The following is a 21423-nucleotide window of genomic DNA, read 5'->3' on the forward strand; positions in this document are numbered from 1 at the left end:
TATGTGGTTTGTAATGGTTCTTCTACACCTTCTACATCTTTTTGCACATATCCATTTATTTTTGCAAAGCTAACTTGACATACAGAAAACCAAATTAAACTTAACTGTGTTTCCAGCCCAAGGAACTGAAAATTCAGAGTTTATAGAATAAATGTCCAGATCAAGACTAAAACTAGATTAAAAACCCAAACTAACAGCATGATGTTGCTTGATACGAAAATAATTTTTTTTCCACTTTTGGGGACTTTTTAAAGGAGCCAACAGCTAAAACTTAAAGACCAGAACAATTTACACCAAAGCTACTGTTTTAGAATAATTTAAATGGCTTAAAACAAACATCTGATACGGTAAAACTTTCTTTAGTTTTAGCCAAAAAAGCTTTTAAAAGGATTCAAGTTTATCGCTCCTCGCATTTCTCTCTTCGTCTGACAGAGATGAGGAAGATGACAACAAGAGTGCAAAGAAGCTCTTTGGATCCCTCTTGCTTATGCTAACAAGCTAACAGTGACGAAGCTTCATGAACATTTCAGCCAGTCAGACGTATTTCAGTTAGAAATCAGCTGTGAGCAAATAAAGAAAAGTCACTTATCATTATCAGTTGAAAAAGCTGAAAATTAACATTTTATTATCAAAGCACACACCGGCTGTGACACAGTGCTTTACCCACATAATGAACTGTAACGTGCGCAGACGAGCGTCTCTCTGGAGCTTCACACTTCCATTCAGCAGCATTTTCAGAGAGTTTCGCCAGTTCAGTGTTTCAATACTTAAACAACAACAATGACACAAACAACACAGATATTAACTCAAACCGATGAGAACCCACATGGAGAATTTGGTCCTTAGCTTGTAGCAGCTAGCTAGCTACCAAGCTAACTGCTAGCCTCCAAACCATCTGAGTCAGAAGGAAGTCGACAGTTTTCTGTCTGGAGGTGGAATGTTTCATCTTTCATGCTTACATTACAAATTATAACAAATGTTTTAAAAAAGAAGGCGGCGGCTAACACGTAGCTAACAAACTGTACACGATGTGTGGTAGAAGCCGCCTGCAGGCCGTCAGTGGTACTGCATTGTAAGTCACTTCCTCATTGGCTTCATGTCTCCGTTCATCTGTAGTCTTTCTTTGTCGTGGCTAACTGCTCTAAGGTCAGCAGCAAAGAGAATGAGACGTGGTTGTCATTGAAAGAAGAAGAACTCAGTCGCTGCTGTTCTGATAAATAAAAACCGGTGACGCCAGCGATGTAAACGTAGTAACACGTCCTCTCCTTCAGTACACAGAAGACAGCTGAAAGGCTGTTCTAATAAATAAACTGATGTTAAAGTCCGTCTGGGTGGACGTTCTCCTTTAGCTCCTCCCCCCCGTCCTCACTCGTCCCTCCCGCCTTCCACCATCCTGTAACTCTGTCTGCAGGAGGACAGGAGCGCCAGCGGCGACAAAAACACGATCGGCACCGTCGTCTGGACGTTCCCCTCCAGGAAGTTGAAGACCGGGTTCCACCACGTCCTCGACAGGTAGTTGTTCGGTGCCCGTCGCAGCTCCTGCAGCGAGATAAACTCAGAGTTAGGCACCAGGCATGAGAAAAGATCAAACATATTCCACCTTCAGGGAGCTTTAAAGGACGGACTCTACGTCTGATTCAAGGTCAGCGAGCTCAGTAAAAACGCTACAAAAACTATTTACATTTGTTCTACAAATGCAGAATGTTTTCTTCTTTCATGGTTCCACAGAACCATTGAAAACGGTACTTCTCTCATTCTGTTGTGATAATTTAAATAAATTAGGCTGAAGAGGCGCTGCAGCGCCACCACACAGCCAGCAGGGGGCAGTGTGACGTCAGACACCGCGTTCATGTGTGTGAGAGATGACTTACGTGTGTGTTGGCCATGGTGTGGTACCACCAGAAGACCCTGGTGGTGGCGAAGTACGCGATCACCACGTCGATGCTGTAGTGCTCGTGACCGATGAGGATGCAGACGACTCCGGTGGCGCTGAGAACCCAACAGAACCACTGATACCACCACATCCAGGGAGGAGAGTCTGAACAGTCAATCATTAGAGTTAATTATGGGCTGAATGTTCACTCCTTTCTGAGCACAAACCCAGCAGGTTGTGCAGCGGAACCAGTCACTTAATAACAGGCCGACCCAACCCGACCCGACCCAACACCGAACCCAACCTGAGCTCATTTCACATTATTAAAGAAGTTTTCTTTGGCTCTTTGACTGGTTTCCACCTGCTGTTTGGTCCAAAATATCAGCAACAAACTACCGTCACATTCTTTATTATTATCAGAACCAGAACCGCTGAATGAGCCGTTAATGGATCATTATCAGAACCAGAACTGAGCCCAGAGACCAGGAGGCTTTCCTTCTGTGACTCGGTTCAGTTTCCTGCAGCATGGCGGCGCTTTAAGGTCCAAACCTGCTCTGTCGGGTCTAATTTCCACTAAAAAACGATGACAAACGAGTCGGACTCTGGTTCTTCAGGGGCGCCACGACACACCTGAACAGGGGAAGCAGTAAAATGTGTGTGTGGACTCACACTCTTTGATGAAGAGGTACGCCAGCGTCAGCATGACGGTGTGGCCGCTGTACAGGAAGTCTCCGCACATCAGGTGAGATCCGGTCAGCGACAGACCTGAACACAACAAACGGAACCATTCACACTTCCATCAACTGCTCAAACAGAGTCAGACGGGCTGTTTGTACTCTCCGCCCCAGGATGGATCACTCACTTCCCTAAATTAAACCATCTTCCAACAAAGAGCTTATAAAGAAGTTTAACAATGCTAACAGAGCAGCTGAGCAGAGTGAAGCAGGTAGTTACAGTCAGTCTCACTCAGGTGTGCAGGAAGCATGGGATGAACAGCTGAAGCTCACTGAGAGAGTGGCTTTTACTTCAGTAAGTGTCCATAAAACACTCTGATCACAGAAATAACGCATGAAACAGCAGAAAAGAATCCAACATCTGTTCCCTTTATTCATTAAATTAATTAAATACGGTGGAGAGGCGACTTCACTCAGCAGTTTAAACTAAATGGATCACCTCTGAATAAAACGGGCTGAAAGTCCAACATAAAACAGATGTAGTTTCTGCTCACTGCCACCAGATGGCAGACATGTTTAATCTGAATTAAACTGAAGAAGGTTTGTTCTGATAAAACGCCTCATCGGCTGTTAGCTCGCGCAGCTACGAGGAAGAGTTTAAATGGAAGATGTTTAGAGAAAATTAATAATTTAACAAAAAGATGTTTTGGTTCAAATCTGACGGAGACTCAGAGAGTAACTGTTAGAGAGGGCGGAGAGGTCTCAGCCGTTCCTTTTACCCATTTTCTGCTGTTTTCAGGTGGATAAAATGACAGAAAAACGTGAAAAAGATCAGAAGTTGGAACAGCTTTGTTCATGAATTCAGAAAAGGACCAAAAAGGAAAAAAATAACAGATAAACCTGTGAAAATGGGTTCAAAATACAATGAAGTTGTGGAATCCAAGGTGTCGCCATGCAGTGATGTCATCAGTGATGTCACCACAGGCAGATTGGGTGATTAAATTTACTGCCTTCAGAAACTTTGGGCCACACTGAGTATTTTTTACATTTACAGTTTTTAAGCTGCAAACGTTTGAAATCGTGATGTGAATTTTTCTTTAAAACTGATGTTTTTCACATTAAAAGTTCAAAAACAGGAAAAGTTGCAGGACTTTTAATGTGGAAACGGAAAGAAAAGGTGAGGACAGACAGGAAGCAGGAGAGGAATCAGAACCCGACGCCTGGCGGCCAGTCGTCCAGTCGTCCAGGTGTGAAAACATGTGGCCTCACCTCCTCCTGAGATCAGCTGCAGAATCCTCCATATTTTCCCCGTCGAGTCGCTGTAAAGCTGCAAACCAACAGAAACAAAGCGGTTACTGAGCGCCGCTGCCAGGCGTGGAACGGGCGGAGTCGGACGCCGCGGTCACCCACCTTGGGAGCGCAGACCATGTGCTTCCCGGGCACCGGCAGGGTGGTGATGTACATGGTGACGCAGCGGTACATGTAGAGGGTCCCGATGAGGAAGAAGCATCGCCGGCCCACGATGGCTCTGCAGGACCAGGTTTTACATGGTGGAGAAGTAAGTGAACCATGAAAATTAACACATACTGGGAAACATTTCCAGGTGATTGTTAGTTACATTTTTAAACTGACAAATTATGTTGATTTTAAATTCAAAACATATTTAATTGATCAGATGTTCTAATTATTTAAAACACAAAATGTTCTAAATCAGATTAAAAACTCAATTTAAAGTTCATAATCAACATAAAGTAAAACATTTTACCATTTTTATTCATTACATAAATATTATTTATAATTATTCCAGTTATTTTATGTTTTTAATTGTGTAAAGTATATTAGAAACTGAAAAAATATTCTTACTATATTAATTAAATGTTAAATATAGTTTTATACCATTAAAAATATATAATATAAATAAAATATAATTTTATTTCCAAAAACATTTTGCTAAAATTGTGGCTTTAAGATTAAAATCATGTTTAATTAAATATAATCCTAAATTCTTTTTAAAAAATAAAGAAAATAAACATTATTTGCTTTTTTTTTTAATTTAAAACTACTGAAACGAATCTTTTACAAATTATTTTAATATCTTGATGAAATTTTCTTTTAAATCTGAGAAAATGTTATTTTTACGCATATTTAGTATTCCAGTATTTTAGTAATTAATAAATTAGTATCTAATTAATAATTTTGTTATCATAAAGATGATATTTTGCCAGTTAAATTAAATACAATTTAAAGCCAGTTTTTGGATAAATTAGATTCTTTTTTTTCTTAGTTATTAAAACATTATTTTTTAAGTCAGAATAAATAAATTAATTAATTAATAAACCCATAAATAATTTCTAAAACTAATTTGAACTTTTGACACTTGAATTTTTTATCCTAAAATTGTCATTTTTATTTTAAAATAAAGTTTTGTTGAAAACATTTTTAAATCTTCTTACTTGGTTTTCAACATAAAAAGCTTTTTAACGACAGATTTGAGGTAAAAAATGTTAAATTTCACGTTTTTTTCCTCTTTTAAGTTTGAGTAAATCTTTTTCACGTGGTTTTATTTCTCAGAACCAGGGTCCGAATCTTCCTGGTTTTTAAAGGTTCGCCTGACTGCTGCTGAGGCCCGGTTCTGGCCCAGATGTGGCAGCTGCCCTCGTACTTGTGTTTGAGGAAGGTCCACTGGATGAGCCACAGTCCCACCAGGATCAGCCCGTTGGCCTCGGTGACGGTGAAGGCCCACGGCACCCGGTCCACGTAGTCGAAGAACTTGTCGGGCAGCGGCGGGCTCACAGACTTGTCCGGAACCCTCTCGTGGACGATGGTGATGACGACGGTGGTGAAGATGAGGTTGAGGAGGGCGTAGAGGAAGGCCACGCCGGTCTTCCACCACTCGCTGGGGAGGCGGTTGGCGCGCTCCTCCGGCACGCTGATCTTCACGTAGTCGCAGCGCCGCTGCAGCCGGCTGCTCAGCGAGTGGATCAGCTGGTTCTGCTGCAGCAGGCAGCTCAGCCTGCTGCTCTGAGATCGCTCTTTGCCATCCAGGGCGTCTGCGGCGGGCGATGGCGCCGTGTCGAGGCGGTTCGGGTTACCGTTGGCAACCCTCGGGGGATGAGTCTGCGTCGGGGAACTTGATGAGGTCACGTTGGCGTCCGCTGGGATCCGAGCTTCGTCATCCTGGATCAGTTCTGATGCAGCCATCGACCGAGTGGCAGTGATGATGTTCCTCTATCAGCGATCAATGGGTCAGAGTCTGAGCCCAGATCAATGATCCGATCAGAGGAGGCAGCCGATTGGTGGAGCCTGGAAAACAAACATGTTTTTAACTGTGAGACCTGATAATCGGTTGGTCTGAGTCATGGCGCCCTCCTCAGAGCCTCCCAGGCTGTTTAAAGACAGCAGAAACCAAGGAAAAGCAGCTCAGCACATGAGGATCCTCCTCTCACTGGGATCTGACTTTATATCAATGAGTGGAATAATTCTCCTCTGACTGGGATCTGACTTTATATTAATGAGTGGAATAATTCTCCTGCTTCATTTAAAGGTTCATCAGCCTGGAACCTGCAGCTGATTATTACAGACAGGAGCCTTCACCATCATCCTCTTCATCACACCCGGATCCCCGGGATCATGTGACCACAGCAGGACGGACTCTCCGTGTTCTGCTGATTCGAACTTCTTAATCAAACAGAAAACCTGATCAAACAACCTTTTTATTCCTGTTAAAGACGACTTTAAATTAACTTTATGCAGCAAAGAGAAACGAGCGAACGGCTCGGTGTCAGAAACACTCGGCTGGGTTCAGAGCTCAGACCCTCCGCCAGCTTCCTGTGACCCGCAGGAACGGTTTATCAGCCCCAGGCGGGTTATTGACCCACAGATGTTTGAGTTATTGACCCACAGATGTTTGAGTTATTGACCCACAGATGTTTGAGTTATTGACCCACAGATGTTTGAGTTATTGACCCACAGATGTTTGGGTGAGCTGGAAACAACGTGTTGGTCTGTAAAAGTCAGACTCCTGCTGCAGAAAGCTGCTTTGTGTCCGTCAGGGAGTCAGGTTTCCACAGGTGTGAACACATTTCTGCTCACAGCACGAAGAATGCCAGCACACACACACACTCAGAGACACACACACACACACACACACACCCAGACGCACACACAGACACACACACACACACACACCCAGATGCACACACACACAGAGACACACACCCAGATGCACACACACCCACACACACACACACACACACACACACCCAGATGCACACACACACACCCACACAGACACACACACACACACACACCCAGATGCACACACACACACAGAGACACACACACACACACAGACACACACACACACACACACACCCACCCAGATGCACACACACACACCCACACAGACACACACACACACACACACCCAGATGCACACACACACACAGAGACACACACACACACACAGACACACACACACACACACACACCCACCCAGATGCACACACACACACCCACACACACACACACACACACACACACCCACACACACACTCAGACACACCCACACACCTACACCCACAGTGTGACTTAAAATAACCCCGAGGAGACGTCAAACGGGTCCGGCGGCCTTCAGACGCCGCCGTGTTGAGCACAGAGCGAGTTCTCAGCTCGTCTGCTGAAGCTGTAAAACAGCCGAGAAGAAGAGGTCCGCACCAACGGGCCGGTACCCTGCGCCTGGGTCCGAGGGCGTGGAGGGAGATCAGGCTGTATCTGTGGAGTGTCTGCAGCTGGACTGAGCCTCCTTTGTCTTCCACTAACGGCTCAAACTGAGCAAACAGAACAGAAACTCCAGCAGCTGCAGGTCGGACCGGTTCTGGTGTGACGCTGCTGCTGCTGCAGAGGAAAATTTAACTCCTGATCAGTGTGATCAGTGTTTCTGGTGTAAAAAATGAGCTTTTTCTCCATCTTTCACTCAGTGTCTGACCGGATGAGCTCCAGAACCCAATGTTTCGGGCCGCGGTGAAACAGGAACCAACCAGCAGTTTAACCGAGGAGCTGAACATCTGCACTGATGCTGCAAACTGCAGCAGGTCAAACTGGGACCTCCGTCTGCTGCCCGTTTCAAACAGTGCACGTGTGATGCGTGCACGTGAGGAGCAAAGCAGCCTGAACAAACACAAACGGTCTGTTGGCAGGAAACTAAACCCAGAGTTTTTTATCAGTTCTGAGCAGCTTTAAAGTGAATCTCTGGTCTGAGCTCCTTTATCCTCCAACACAGCCTGAACCCTCTGAGACAAGCTTTCTGTCATTTCTTTAAGGAGTCTTCAGGAATAGTTCTCCAGGCTTCTTGAAGGACATCCCAAAGCTCTTCTTTGGATGTGGGCTGCCTTTTGTTCCGTTCTCTGTCAGATGATCCCACACTGCTTCAATAATGTTGAGGTCCGGGCTCTGGGGAGGATTCATCCCTCCATAAGACCTGTTGCCACTGATTTTCAGTCCACTTCTTGTGTCATTTGGCACAGCTCAGCCTTTTCTCCCTGTTTCCCTTCCTTAAGAACGGCTTCTTGACAGCCACCCTTCCATGGAGACCATTTCTGATGAGGCTTGGGCCAACAGTAGATGGATCAGCTGAAGGTCCAGATGCATCTCTCAGGTCCTGTCAGGTCACAGCTGGATTTTTTCCTCTTTCTTAAGGACATCACTTTCAGATCCTGTTCATCTGCTGGAGATAGTTTTTTAGGCCTGACACTTCTTCTTTTGTCCTCCACTTGTCCAGTTTCCTCAAATGTTTTAAGGACACACTGCACACCATGCTGAGATATGCCAAGTTTTCAGCTAATAGCTCTTTGGGAATCACCTTGTTGCTGCAGAAATCCTATTTTCTGTCTGTCAAACTGTGTTTTCTTTGCTGTTTTTCATAGATGCAGCTAAAGAAATGGGAACAAATGATGTGTCTTTGTGACAAAGTGCCTAAAGATCCAGTTTAAAATGGCTTCTTTTTTAAGTTCTCTGTTCTGTGTCGACACAACACTGGTTCATCCCTTGAGTTAGGAGCCTTTTTTCTGCCTGAATGGGTCAAAGGTCAGAGTTAAGTGGCTGAACAAAGAAAAAACACTGAAAATGTTCAGGAACAAGGACTGAAAATGAGTGAAAAAGCTGAAAATGTCCAAAGAAAACCTCTGAAGGAGCTTCAGAAAGCTGCAGAACTGTTGATCAGGACACTTTAGAGGTTACAGAAACATGAAGAACTGAGGGCTGCATCTTGAATCTTTGTTTTTCAGGACTTGACACTTCAGCTTTGATTCTTTACTCTGTTGGAGGTGAATTAACTTCGACTGTTTAAACACTTTAACATTAAGTTTTACTTTCGTTCCAGCTGCTGTTTGGATGCATTCAAACTTAGCATTTGTGCCCCAAACCTCCCTCTGCCTGCTTCTCGGTAACATCCTGTTTACAGAGTAACAGAAACGAAGCATAATCAGGTTATGAGCATGAGAATTCAATTTCCCCAAACTGGAGCTGATTCATCAACACAAGACAGACGAGGAAGCAGCAAACTGCCCGTCTGTCAGATGATGTCCAGCTCTGCCTCACTTCTTTAGAAACATCACAAATCAAGTCACATTTACCCAGAAATGCTCAGGATTTATTCAAATATCCCATTTAATCCAAGCAACAACAAAACCTCCAAAGATGTCTTGTTTAAGGAGATGTTAAACTAAAGAAATGACCACATTTAGTTAAGCTGACACCTTTATTCAGCTAACTTTCTTTCATTTTCCATCAGTCAACAGCAAAGTCAACAAAAATATAATCATATATTATATTATATATATATGGTTTTAATGTATATTCATTATAGACTATAGAGCCATGTTTTAACCGGAAGAATTAAACGTCAAACTGAGTTTTCATCCATTTACATCAACTGGAAATAAGAAATCAATAGATTTTCTGATCATTTTAGCTCAAATCCTTCCGAGTTTTGCTCAGTTACTTTAAATAAGTACATCTTTGCCGAAGTAGAACCAATGAAACCATTCATTTTAATGATTAACGTGTTCATAATGCCATAAACTAAACAAATAAAAGAAGATAAGAAAATAGATTCACTTTATAACCCAAAAAAAACTAATTTTCACGTTAATCATTGGACTTTCAAGGCCATTAGAATAAAAACAATCCCCTTAAAAACGGTTTAAACTCATTTCCGCACTTTAAACGAGCCCTCGTGCTCCCGGAGAAGTTAAACTGTTCGTTTCTCGTCCTTCGCTTCAACTCCAGCCGTAAAAACCGGAAACACACCTGTCGGACGGACTGCAGCAACTTTCTGCGTCTTTTCTCCGTGAAAACCGGAAAAAAACTGCGCATTTCTGCGCGTGAAGATGATTAAAACAAACTCACCGCTTTGACGGCAGATTTTCACGTCTTCTTTTCAGAATTTTTAACTTTTTCTTCCTCGTTGCCTTCGCCTCCTCCCCTTGCTGCCTCTCTATGATTGAGGATACTAAATGAGCGCGAGTCAAAGTGCTGAGGAACAGACCCCGCCCGTGCCTCGCGCCTCCTGCCCGTCTGAGTTAAACTCCAAATATGGTGCGGCCGCTTCCGCACACATCAGGGACGCGCCCCGCTGACTCACTTCCACGGCGGCGGCCGCCATTACTCACCTGAGCTCGGTTTCACTCGGGAAATACCGTAGATTACATCAGCACGTCACAGCACAGAGACTCTAATTAAATGGAAATTTAATATTTATAATAAAAAAGATCAAATCTGTTGATGTCTTAAATAAAAAATCTTGCTTTATTACTTTCATTATCAGACTTAATGAAGCAATTCATTATATAAAATGTAAATATTTACTTAAATAATGTATGAATTAACTAAAGGCGATGAGCTAAATGTTTGTCTCCTTTTGAGAAAAGATATTATAAGATAAGAAAGTGAATTAACACAGAAAATTTAATTTTATTGACTATTCCCACCAATAGATTTAAAAAAACTGTTTGAATTTAGAGAAATTTCAGAAAAAAAGAAACAAAAAAAAAAATAAAATTCAAAAGGACATTAATTAAGATTGATGTCAAAAGTCATTTTTAGTTCAATGCTCACTCTATATATATATATATATATAGTTCGATATATAATTTATATCACGTGTCATTGTTGTCGATTATTTTTACAACTCAAAAAACTGAAAGCATTGAATTTTAGAAAAATGTTAAATGATTTGAGTTTTAATTAAATGTCCGGCATTTATGGACAGTTGCCTGATAATGTTTTACAAAATGGAAGGTAAACAAATATCTATTTTAATTTAAACATTATCTATAACATAGACACGTTTATTTATAGAGCACAATATATACACAAGGCAAATCAAATCATTCCATAAAACATGAAAATACTCATTAATTAATCAAATTAAAAGCAAAGAGTGCAGATAAAAAATAGGTGAATAGATAGATTCCACATAAAAAATAAATCCTCAGACACATTATTTGTACGTTCTTATACGAACATACAAATGTACATAACACAGTTTGCATATTTAACTTTAAAAGTACAAAATAACTAAACTACTGCACAGTTTGGGTGTGAAGCTGAAGAAGTTGTTTGATCAGGATGTTCGGTCGAGGATTTGTTGTGTTGTTGACTCATGAGTTCGTTTGTTTGAGGCAGGCGTAATAAGATAAGATTAGATAAGATAAAACTTTATTGATCCCACAGTGGGGAAAGTTCACTGTTGGTTTCAGCACAGTGGCTCCTGTCTCAGGACCTATTTTACCCTCTGATAACAGCCTCTTTGTACTGCTCAAACTCCGTCCATCTTCATTAGCTAAGCTGTTAGCGTTAGCTGCTGCTAAAGGAATAAATAAATCAGTAAATAAACCATGAGGAGTTATTTCATTAGCTAAGCTGTTAGCGTTAGCTGCTGCTAAAGGAAGAAATAAATCAGTAAATAAACCATGAGGAGTTATTTCTCAGATGCTTCCATTTCCCTGCTCTGGAGTTCAGGCTCTGAGAGTTGGAACTGATCCTCTTTGTGGCTCAGTTCCTTCAGTCCAGCGTTGAACTGGACCAAGTTGTTAAAACAGTGGGATGAAAAGTGACAGAGTTTTGCATTGCAGTATCCGTGTCTTCCACCAGAGGGCGCTGATCATGTACTTAAACACCAAAACACAACACGCTGACCTGAATCTTATCCTCCCTGAATGAACATAAAGACACATTCATCACATACCAACTCCTGAAATGACTCACAACGTTTATGTTTGTTTGTGCTTGTTAAGTATTTTTCATTCTGATTATTAATTACTTTAAAAACAAAACCAGAAATACCAAAAAAATATTTAAATCAGAACACAATTCAGTGTTTTGGGGTAGAATTAAATTTATCTATTTTAAATCAGTTATCAATATACAAGTTTCACAACTTAAATGATATAATAATAAGTGAATTAAAATATATCTGTGCAGTTTTCTACAAAAAAAACACTTCCAAAATGGGATTAAAGTAACTGAACAAATTAACTTATAGCATGAAAAGTTTAATTAATGCTTTAACTATCAGTGAGATCAAACTACAGAATAATATGAGATTGGATTGTTATGTTTCAGTGCCAGGGGGTAAAACCATGCTCCATTCAAATGTATAAATGACCATGTGCCGTGTATTACCACTGCTTTCCACCCTGATTCTTCTTCTGTGGTTTAGACTGGAGGCATGTGACCTCTGACCTCCAGCCAAAGACAGCACTGACTCCAGCTGGAGATGGAAGAAGACAGCTGACAGACGTCGTATCTGAGACTAAAGCACTCCATGAGCTTCCTGTGTTTGAGCGTCCGACCGACAACATGAACAACATGGACAACCTGTTTCACCCCAGGTAAAGAGCTCTTCCTCAGCGTCTTTTATTCCTCTCCGTGTCACTCCTCTTACTCACTCTGGAGCATTAAAGTCCTGCAGGTGATGAAGCTGATCCCTGCAGAGGGCATGTAAAGGTTAGATTAGCCTGATTTTTACCTCTTCATTGGTGCTAATGAGCCTCACATTAGACTGTTTTCAAATATTTAAATTTCTGTGGCTGCGGGTGTTTGGCTTTAATTATGTTTTCTTTTACCACGGGTATATTTTTTCCTATTTTTTATCCAGTTTTATCTTTATTTTCCCAGCCAATGATCAAAATAAATATTGTGCGGGCAGTAAATATTGAATTGAATTGTTTATCTAAAGCAGATGTAATGCTGGGCCTCTATCATGACGTTCAGTCGACTGAAATGACTCTTTTCTCTTTAAACAATCCTGAAACTTGGTTTTTCTTTATTGTATTTGGTCGTCTTCTGTTATTTCAGTGTTTGGCAGAAGATCAGATTCGCCCTGTGTGGGTGTGAGTATGTTGTAGCAGATATTTTTAGCATCATGTCTGTTTGCAGCTGTTGTGTCTCTCTCTGTATGTCAGCAGCTGCTGTGTGCGTTTTTGTTTATCATTAATATGAGGACATATTGTTTCCAGCTACATTGTGAAGACTAATAATAATAAAGCATGAAATGTTGTTGTTTTTTTAGCTTTCCCAGGTCTAAGTTATTAAAATGCAAAGAGTTCCAACAGTGTGTCATTCACAATATGAACACAAGTAAGCAAAATATCAAGTGCCTGTGGTGTAAATATTACATATTCACATGAATTGTTCCCCACGATCAGTACCACTAGATGGCAGACATGTATTATTTTATATTATTTTAATCAAATTCACACATTAAGATGTCTTTTGGTGTAACATTTTTGAGGAAAATGTCTGGTTCTGGGTGCGATTTTGACTGGAGACGATGTTTTGGTATAAGTTTTGACCGGTGAAGATTCAGGGGTTCAGAGTTTGCTCGCAGTCAGATAAAAAAGGGGAGCGATAGACTGGAGCGAGTGGTGAGTTCAACAGATTGACCCACAATGGTGAGGAAGGGACCAAGATTGAAAAAAAGGGGAAAAGGTAGACGGAGAAGTTGCACAGGGGGGTCTGAATGTGGCTGGAAACCAGTGTGTCAGCAGTAATGAGGACTGGTTTTTCTGATACTGATGAAGTGAACTGAAGGGATCAGACACTTTGATGAGCCTGTTGGCTATAGAGGATAATTGTTGTTCCACTTCCTAACTTATGATTTCTGGACTCTGAGAACAAATAAAACTAACAGGCATGAACACCAGATCATACTTGGAACAGCTTTGTTCATAGCTGTGAAAACATATATTCAGAAAAGAATCACAAAAGGAAAAACTGAAAGAAAACAAAGTGGAAATATGTTCAAAATATGTTGTTTTATTGAAGTGACCTTCATTAACTTTGGGTCACACATTCTTCCCATTTATAGTTTCCTTTTATCTTTAACCATTTTTAAGATGCAGCCTTTTGAAATCTTGTTGTCAAAATGTAAAGTTTCCTTTAAAAAAATAACATTGATGCTTAAACTAAAGATATGTTCAGCAGGAAAATAAATGGAACCAACTTCATTTTTCCTTATGCTCTATATAATCTATTATAAACAGATTATTTTCAATAGGTGAGGGGAATTTTCTCTCTGGTAAAGTAGAGATAAGAGTGTCAGTTAAGTGTGTTTATGTATGTAAACGCTGACCAGAGTCATAACTGATGTGTGCGTCAGTGGTTTATCACTATCCAAACATACACTGTAAATACGCAGTGTATGTTTGGATAGAGATCGTTAATGGGATACATCACAGATAACGTCTGTCACAGATATGCATGTTTACAGCCAAGGACCATGAAATGTATTAAAATGAATTAATTGATTTACAAATAGCATTTAAGATAAAGAACCGTGAGTACAAAAGCAAACAATCGCAGTATTGTCTCTTCAAGTTTCACAGAATTAGCCTAGCCTGCTAAAGCTAGTTCATGAGAAAGTGAAGTTAGTCCACAGGACTGCAGGAGATCAACACAGATATCTAAACATGAGTGGGGGTCTCCGAAGGCAAATTAGTCTCAGGGGAGGGATCAGACTGAAAGTGATATAGACCTTTATCCATAAAGACCTTTATGGAGCAGCACCACACAGTTAAAGTTATGGAAAAGGACAACGGGGGCACCCACCTGGACTCACCAACAACCACCTGGTGGCAAAGCCTTTGCTCCTGGGACTCATACAGTATCAGCCCAAAGAAGCAAGAGGATGCCACCTGCAAATGCACACAACACTTTCAGGGAAGAAATTCAAGGTCTGGTGCTGTGTGAGCTGTGTGGCAGGCGAAGGCGAGGACTTGGGTGGGCTGATTCCCACTACAAACTGGCTCTTTGGACAGCAGTAATGAGGGCGCTGATCCGGTCCGTTGCAGTGAACTGACCCAGAGGAAGAAGCTTTCAGGTTCCTGCTCCATCTTTGTTCCAACCCTCACCTGTGCTCACAGATCTGGGTTCTGACCCAAAGAAGGAGGTCGTGGATACAAGCGGCTGAAATGAGTTCCTTCAGAGGGGGGCGGGGCTCAGCCTTAGAGATAGGGGGAGGAGCTCCACCATCCGGGGGGAGCTCAGAGTAGAGCTGCTGCTCCTCCACATAGAAAGGAGTCAGCTGAGGTGGTTCCTCTGGTTAGGATGCCTCCTGGGAGGAGGCCCCGGGTCAGAACCAGAACTCTCTGGAGGGATTATATATCCCATCCGGCCTGGGAACGCCTCAGGATCCCTCTTAATCTAATCATATTAGTTAAAATGTTCTGGAGAAAGCTTTGATAAAATATAGGTAGAAATATTTCCATCAAATAGATTATTCAATTAACACCTTGAAAATCAGGGTAAAATCCTCTGCACTCTATTTCTACACTGTCACTCCTGACAGAGCCTGACTCGTGGTTTTCCTTCTATGTAGCTTATTGTTAGCTTTGACGTTAGCTGTGATGTTATATCCTCATATGTGAGTCACTTTGGATAAAAGCATCTGCTAAACGCATCAACAACATGACATCAACATATCAGCCAGGAAATGCTTTGAAGTGTCTGATTTCTGCTATGATAGAAAGTTAAATCTAACATTTTACACTGTTACCCTGTGGCGATTCTTCTCATCCTCTGAGATACCATCTGTATAAACTTTTAATCCACTCGATGATGACATCACCACCTGTCTCATTTGCATACTGTCCATCATTTCAAAGGTGGATGTTGTTTTAGCCACGCCCCCTGGAGTGTCACTCTGTGTAGGTCATATGATAAAGTGACAGTACGTCAAGATGGACTGTGTCTTTGAAATGCCTTGAGATGACATTTGGTGCTTTATAAATAAAACTGAATGTTGCTTTAACTGATGTTGAGAATTGATCTGATCTAGATTTCATTTATTCAAACTGATCTTAGCTCACTCAAAACGCTCAATCAAGACCTGCTTACTTGAGCTTCGAGTTCAGCTGGTGTTAATCGATCCTGAACTGATAAACTTCTCTGTCTTAACTTCAGACTTACAGTTTGATTTGGACCTGTTTCACCTGAATCCTCTTCTTTAACAACCGTTATCCCAGAAAAGTTTGGACTCAAATGAGAATCAAAACTGAATGCAAAGACTTGTAAATCTCATAAACCAATATGTTATTACCAACGAATCATAGAAAACATGTCAAATGTTGAAAGTGGCATGTCCTATTTGCATCCCCTCTTTTTTTAAAAACATCTGTAAACATCTGGAACTAAGGACACCAGCTGCTGGACCTTTGGCAGAGGAATGTTGTCCCATTCTGGTCTGATAGAGGATTCCTGCGTCTTTATTGTTGTATTTGAAATGTTTTCAGGTGGTGAAACATCTGGACTGTAGGCAGGTCAGTTCAGCAGCTGGACTCTTCCACTACGAAGCCGTGCTGTTGGAATAGATGCAGGATGTGGTTTAACTTTGTCCTGCTGAAATATGCAAGATCTTCCCTGAAGAAGGGAGCAGATGTTGCTCTAAAACCTCTTTATACCTTTCAGCATTGATGGAACAACAAAGGGTTTTGCTGTGTAGGAAAAGCACCTGTCGAGAAGCTTTTATTTGATTAATCTTGAGTCATAAATCCTTACTTATGGGTGCATTACAAGGTGGAAATATTCAGTCATGTTTTTTACAGGTTGTTTCACTCCTTAAATGTTTTAATGTATAAAAACACCTGAACATGAACATGAGCTGAACTTGTGTAATCTGACTAGAGGTTTTGCCTAAATTTCTTCTACTTGACCTTAGATTTAATTAATTTTGTCCTAATTGACCAACAATTAGACTTTGACAATTTTGTGTGAAAATGTTTTTTGTGAATTTTTTAAATAATATGATAGTTATTCTCATTCTTTAGACTTTAAATAAGAAAATTACCTTCTGTCTTCACTTTAATTCTCTTTTTATCTGTTTTTCTGTCTTCAGCCTGGAAACGGCTCTCCTGAAGCTCGATCCAGAGGATGGCGAGCAGATCATGGAGTATTTTAAAACCCACGCCCTGCTGAGCAGAGAGAAAGCTTGTAAGGCCAGAAACACAGAAACATTGGGTTACTTGTGCTAATAAAATATATACGTTTGCTAGTGTACTAGCTAACGTATATATTTATATATATATATATAAATCAGTAACTGATGGATCCAAAAAAATACATCTCAGCCCATCTAAAAGGACTGATTAAAAAAAATACACAACAGCAAACAACTGTCACTTCAATGAGTTATTTGATATTTTCTTGTTTTGATTTACTTTGAATCAAAGTTAGATAAAAACAGCATTGCGCCCCCTTGTGGATGAGATGAAAACTTTTCTGTTGCAGTGCTGCAGGCGTCGGTCAGAGAACAGAAGAAGCTGCTGGTGGAAAATGCCAAACTGAAAAAGGACATCGAACAGCTGAGAACTCAGCTGCAGGACAAGCAGAAGCGACGGACTGGTATGCTTCACACACAAACACACAGTCTGGTTTACCAGGACTGTGGGGACTCTATATTAGTTATTGGACCAATATAGAAAACCCCCCAATCTGAAACCATCACATCAGAACATTTAGCTCTAAGCCTAAATCTAACAATGCCTAATCCTAAAACCAGGTCTTTACCCCTTAAAAATGACTTTATCCACTGGGTCAGAGTTACTGTCCCCTCGTCACAGGAAGTCCCCATAAGTTGGTGTGCAGTCACCTTGTCCTCATTATGTGAATAAAACAAGTACAAACACACACACACACACTCCATGTTTACATCTGACGACCTTCAGAGTGAATTCCCTAAATCCTTAATTCCATTAATAAATGTAAATCTGGGCCTTTGAATAAAAAAAGACAGTTTCCTGCTTAAAATCATGGCATGAAGAGTCCTGCCCCCTTTATGAGGCACAGAAAACGTCTTCAATGGATACACCGATGCATCCTCGCTGGCAGCATCTCCTTAAAAATATCTTTTTGAAATCGATTTCCAGGTCACAGTGAGCAGGATAGATGAGAGGAGACAAGAAGGCATGAGGAGGCACTAAATAAATAAGTCCCAGACAACGAGACAAAACAGAGAAAATCAAGAGAAACACAAGGAATTAATAAATGAAACTCAAGCTGAGACTAGACATAATTCTTCAGAATATATCCCTACTTTCAGAACCAGTCCAACCAGAAAATGGGCTGTTCAGACCTGATGCTAAGTCCTGAGTGATCCAATCACAAGTGGATGGCTTTCAGTACAGGATGAAGATGGATGAAGGACCCATTCAGAGATGGTCCAGGACTCTGTTGTCCACATTCTTTTGTCAGTCTGAAGAGAATATGTCCCCATCGAAGGACCACCAACAGACCTGATGGGACTCCAAGGGGGAATCGTCCACAGAAATCCTTCTGCTCACCTTGTATGTTCATTTCTGCAGTGACAGTGAACAAAGCAGCTGTGAGAGCAGCTCCATAACGCAGCATCAGCTCTGTTGGTTCTGCCCATTAACGGGCCTCGACCCAAAGTTTAGGGTCAAAGACTTTCTTCCAACACCTTGTCTTGCTTGTATTCTCTTGTCAAATCTTCTCACTTAAGTTCACATAAACTATGATCTTCTTGTGACATGTTTTCACTTCACTGAAGCTGTCCTCACAGAGGCAGAAACACACGGACACCTGCAGCTGTTTCACACATGTCAGCAACACGTGAACACCTGGAAATCTGTTCATCAACTCAATCAAAACGTTCAAAACCTGGCCAACACGATGACACCAGACTTAAAGATGAAATCCTGCTTTTATTCCTGTTAATTTAGCATCATTTCTCTCTTTCAGCCAAAGCTTTGTTCTCTCAGGCCCCGCCTCCTAAGAATCTGAGCTCCGCCTCTTCCACATCTGCAAATCAACGCCCCTCCCCGGCTGGAGCAACAGCTGCTGTTCCAGCGACTTCTTCTTCCTCCTCTTCCTCACAGGAGGGCAGAGAGAAGCAGGGAAGGAGGAGAAGAGGGGAACGGAAAGGTGCTCGTCTCACCTCAGACTCTGTCTCTCTGGGGGCGGAGTCTCAGATTGACGCATCACGTCTGGACCTGCGAGTCGGACGAATCCTCAGCGTCCGCCGTCACTCATTGGCTGAAGCCATGATTATCCAGGAAGTGGACTTGGGAGAAAACGCCCCCCGGACGGTCGTCAGCAAGCTGGGAGAGAAAACACACCTGGACGAGGTGACGCTCTGAAATTGATCTGACGTTAACTCAAAATATTAATATTTATGTTTCAAATAAGAAAAACTTTGTTCTCAAAACATTTTCATTTTATCCATCAAGCATCTGTCAACCATATAATTTATTCTTAATATATATATATTAATAATATATTATATAATAATATATTTTAAAAATTGGAACTTTATTTTTTCAAGAAATAGCAACTTTATTGTTTAAAATTTCACACAAAATTTAAATATTTCCAACTCATTTGATTAAATATTCCAACTTTTTTCTCTTATATTTTGTTTGTTTCTGAAAATATTCCAAATTCACGTCTCATTGTGTTTTCAAGTTATTCCTCCAATAAAACGTAATTCAATTTTTATTATTAGATTTTATATTAGATATTGATATTTCTAAAATGTATATATCAGGTCTTTATTTTTCAAGACAAAAGAACTTAGGATATTTGAATATTTATAAGTTCTTTATTATTTATATGTTTTATTTCTCAGAATATGATTATTTTATAAAATATTCAGTTCATTTCTTAAACTTAAAAAATATTGAATATATCTCAACAAATTTTTAGTTTATTTCTTATCAATATTCTGACTTTATTTTAATTTGGTATTTCATAATTTTTTCATCTCTGAGTGGATGAAAATGGATCTTTGTTCCCCATAAAAAGTCGCATTCAAGTCTCATAAATTACTCTCTTGGGATTTTATTCTGAAAAACGTTTTAATCTATCCAAAAAAACTATAAAACATATTATCAGGATGAATTAATAAATTATTTCCTATTCTATCTATTTCTCAATTTTTTTTATTCTCAAGAGTACATTTATAATTAAAACTATTATGATTATTCAAATATAATATTTTTTTCATAAAATATGATAATTTCTTAAGATAGTTAATCTTAATACTAAAATATTTTGAATTAACTCTAAAAATAATCTTTTCCCCCTTAAAATTCATAAGTTCAAATTTTTCTTGAAATATTTTGACTGTCTTTAAAATTTTCACATTTACATTTAGAAAAAAATTAACATCCTTCTCAAAATATTGTAGCTTTTATTTTTTTTTAAATATGTTAATGCATTAACATTTATACAACATTTAGAAGATATTACAGGTGTCTCTTATTCATTTTATGAATATGAACAATATTCAGCTTTAGATTTCAAATTGCAGCAAAACATCCTGTGTGGTGTAAAAATATTTTAATATGTTAAGACATATTTTAAACGATCATACATATATATATATATATATATATATATATATATATATATATGATATATGTATAGAATCACAGAACCCTAATGATTATCATTTATTTACTTGTATATTTATTTCATTATTTTAAATGTTAGAGAGTGAACCTCTTCTCTCTGCAGCTGCAGGGCTCTCTCGCTGTGTTGCTTTGCAACGTCAAGGCCTCCAAGATGAGGGGCGTGGTCTCTCAGGCGCGCCTCCTGTGTTGCTCCGCCTCCGATGACAGCGTTGAGCTTCTGGCTCCGCCCACAGGCTCCGTCCCTGGAGACAGAGTCACCTTCCTCAGTTTCCCCGGTAACCATGATGCCATCATGACTGATGCACGGTTATATGTTATGCTGTAAACATCTCTTTTCACTACTTTAGATCTGCTTAAGGACAATAGATGATGTCATACATCCACCAAAGTTACGATTCATGAGTCTTCCTCGCTCTCTTTGCAAATGTGCGTTCAGGAGAACCGGACCGGGAGCTGCAGTCCAAGCAAAGGGTCTGGGAGCTTCTGCAGCCCGACCTGAAGGTGGACAGCAAGGGCGTGGCCAACTACAAAGGCTGCGCGTTCGAGGTGAAGGGGAAGGGGCTGTGCAGGGCCCCCTCGTTCACCAACTGCACCATCAGATAAGCACCTTGGTTCTTCTTCTGCGAAGCGCCTGCCCAGAGCAGCAGAAAAACTCTCAGCCATTTTACCTTTGATGGGAGCCACAGTCCTGTTTGTTGATGTGAGAACAACTATGCAGCAACAAATACACAATTTAAGAGCAGAGGATTTTGTTTAGCGTGGGTTTTATTTCATCATTTCATATTTAAAATGTTACAGCTATGGCTTCAGGGTTCTGTGATTCTACGGCCACCAGAGTCTGTTCGAACGTGAAGAAATCTGATAAACAAAGAACACCAAAAAACTTAAATACATGAATACCAAATAAATGTTCTACCACAAACTATCAAAACTAGTTACAAACTGT

The 21423-nt window shown here is 40.5% G+C and overlaps 2 protein-coding genes across 2 annotated transcripts; one reads left to right on the forward strand and one right to left on the reverse strand.

Annotated features, from left to right (window-relative positions):
- Positions 1–472: 472 nt before the first annotated feature.
- sgms2b (sphingomyelin synthase 2b) lies at positions 473–10061 on the reverse strand. Its single transcript, XM_072375934.1, has 7 exons — positions 9955–10061; positions 5210–5850; positions 3958–4075; positions 3817–3874; positions 2543–2638; positions 1872–2038; positions 473–1539 (listed from the first exon to the last, which is right to left on the reverse strand). Exons 2-7 carry the CDS (start codon positions 5746–5748, stop codon positions 1366–1368), a joined length of 1152 nt encoding a protein of 383 aa, XP_072232035.1. The 5' UTR covers positions 5749–5850; positions 9955–10061; the 3' UTR covers positions 473–1365.
- Positions 10062–12045: 1984 nt separating this feature from the next.
- Positions 12046–21348, forward strand: aimp1b (aminoacyl tRNA synthetase complex interacting multifunctional protein 1b). Its single transcript, XM_072376305.1, has 6 exons — positions 12046–12440; positions 16943–17037; positions 17335–17448; positions 18805–19190; positions 20581–20752; positions 20914–21348. The coding sequence occupies exons 1-6, from the start codon at positions 12409–12411 to the stop codon at positions 21078–21080; spliced, it is 966 nt and encodes a 321-aa protein (XP_072232406.1). The 5' UTR covers positions 12046–12408; the 3' UTR covers positions 21081–21348.
- Positions 21349–21423: the final 75 nt, after the last annotated feature.

The sequence above is a fragment of the Leuresthes tenuis genome, unplaced genomic scaffold (assembly GCF_036924035.1).
Source record: "Leuresthes tenuis unplaced genomic scaffold, fLeuTen1.0.hap1 SCAF_22, whole genome shotgun sequence".
NCBI lineage: Eukaryota > Metazoa > Chordata > Actinopteri > Atheriniformes > Atherinopsidae > Leuresthes > Leuresthes tenuis.

Bases quoted from the DNA above. Each gene is read 5' to 3' on its own strand.
- aimp1b (XM_072376305.1), top strand. From the start codon at position 12,409: ATGAACAACATGGACAACCTGTTTCACCCCAG. The intron at 12,441-16,942 runs GTAAAGAGCTCT...TTCTGTCTTCAG, and splicing joins GACAACCTGTTTCACCCCAG to CCTGGAAACGGCTCTCCTGA. The intron at 17,038-17,334 runs GTAAGGCCAGAA...TTTCTGTTGCAG, and splicing joins GCTGAGCAGAGAGAAAGCTT to TGCTGCAGGCGTCGGTCAGA.
- sgms2b (XM_072375934.1), bottom strand. From the start codon at position 5,748: ATGGCTGCATCAGAACTGATCCAGGATGACGAAGCTCGGATCCCAGCG. The intron at 4,076-5,209 runs GTACGAGGGCAG...CTGGTCCTGCAG, and splicing joins TGGACCTTCCTCAAACACAA to AGCCATCGTGGGCCGGCGAT. The intron at 2,039-2,542 runs GTGAGTCCACAC...TTGACTGTTCAG, and splicing joins GTACCTCTTCATCAAAGAGT to ACTCTCCTCCCTGGATGTGG.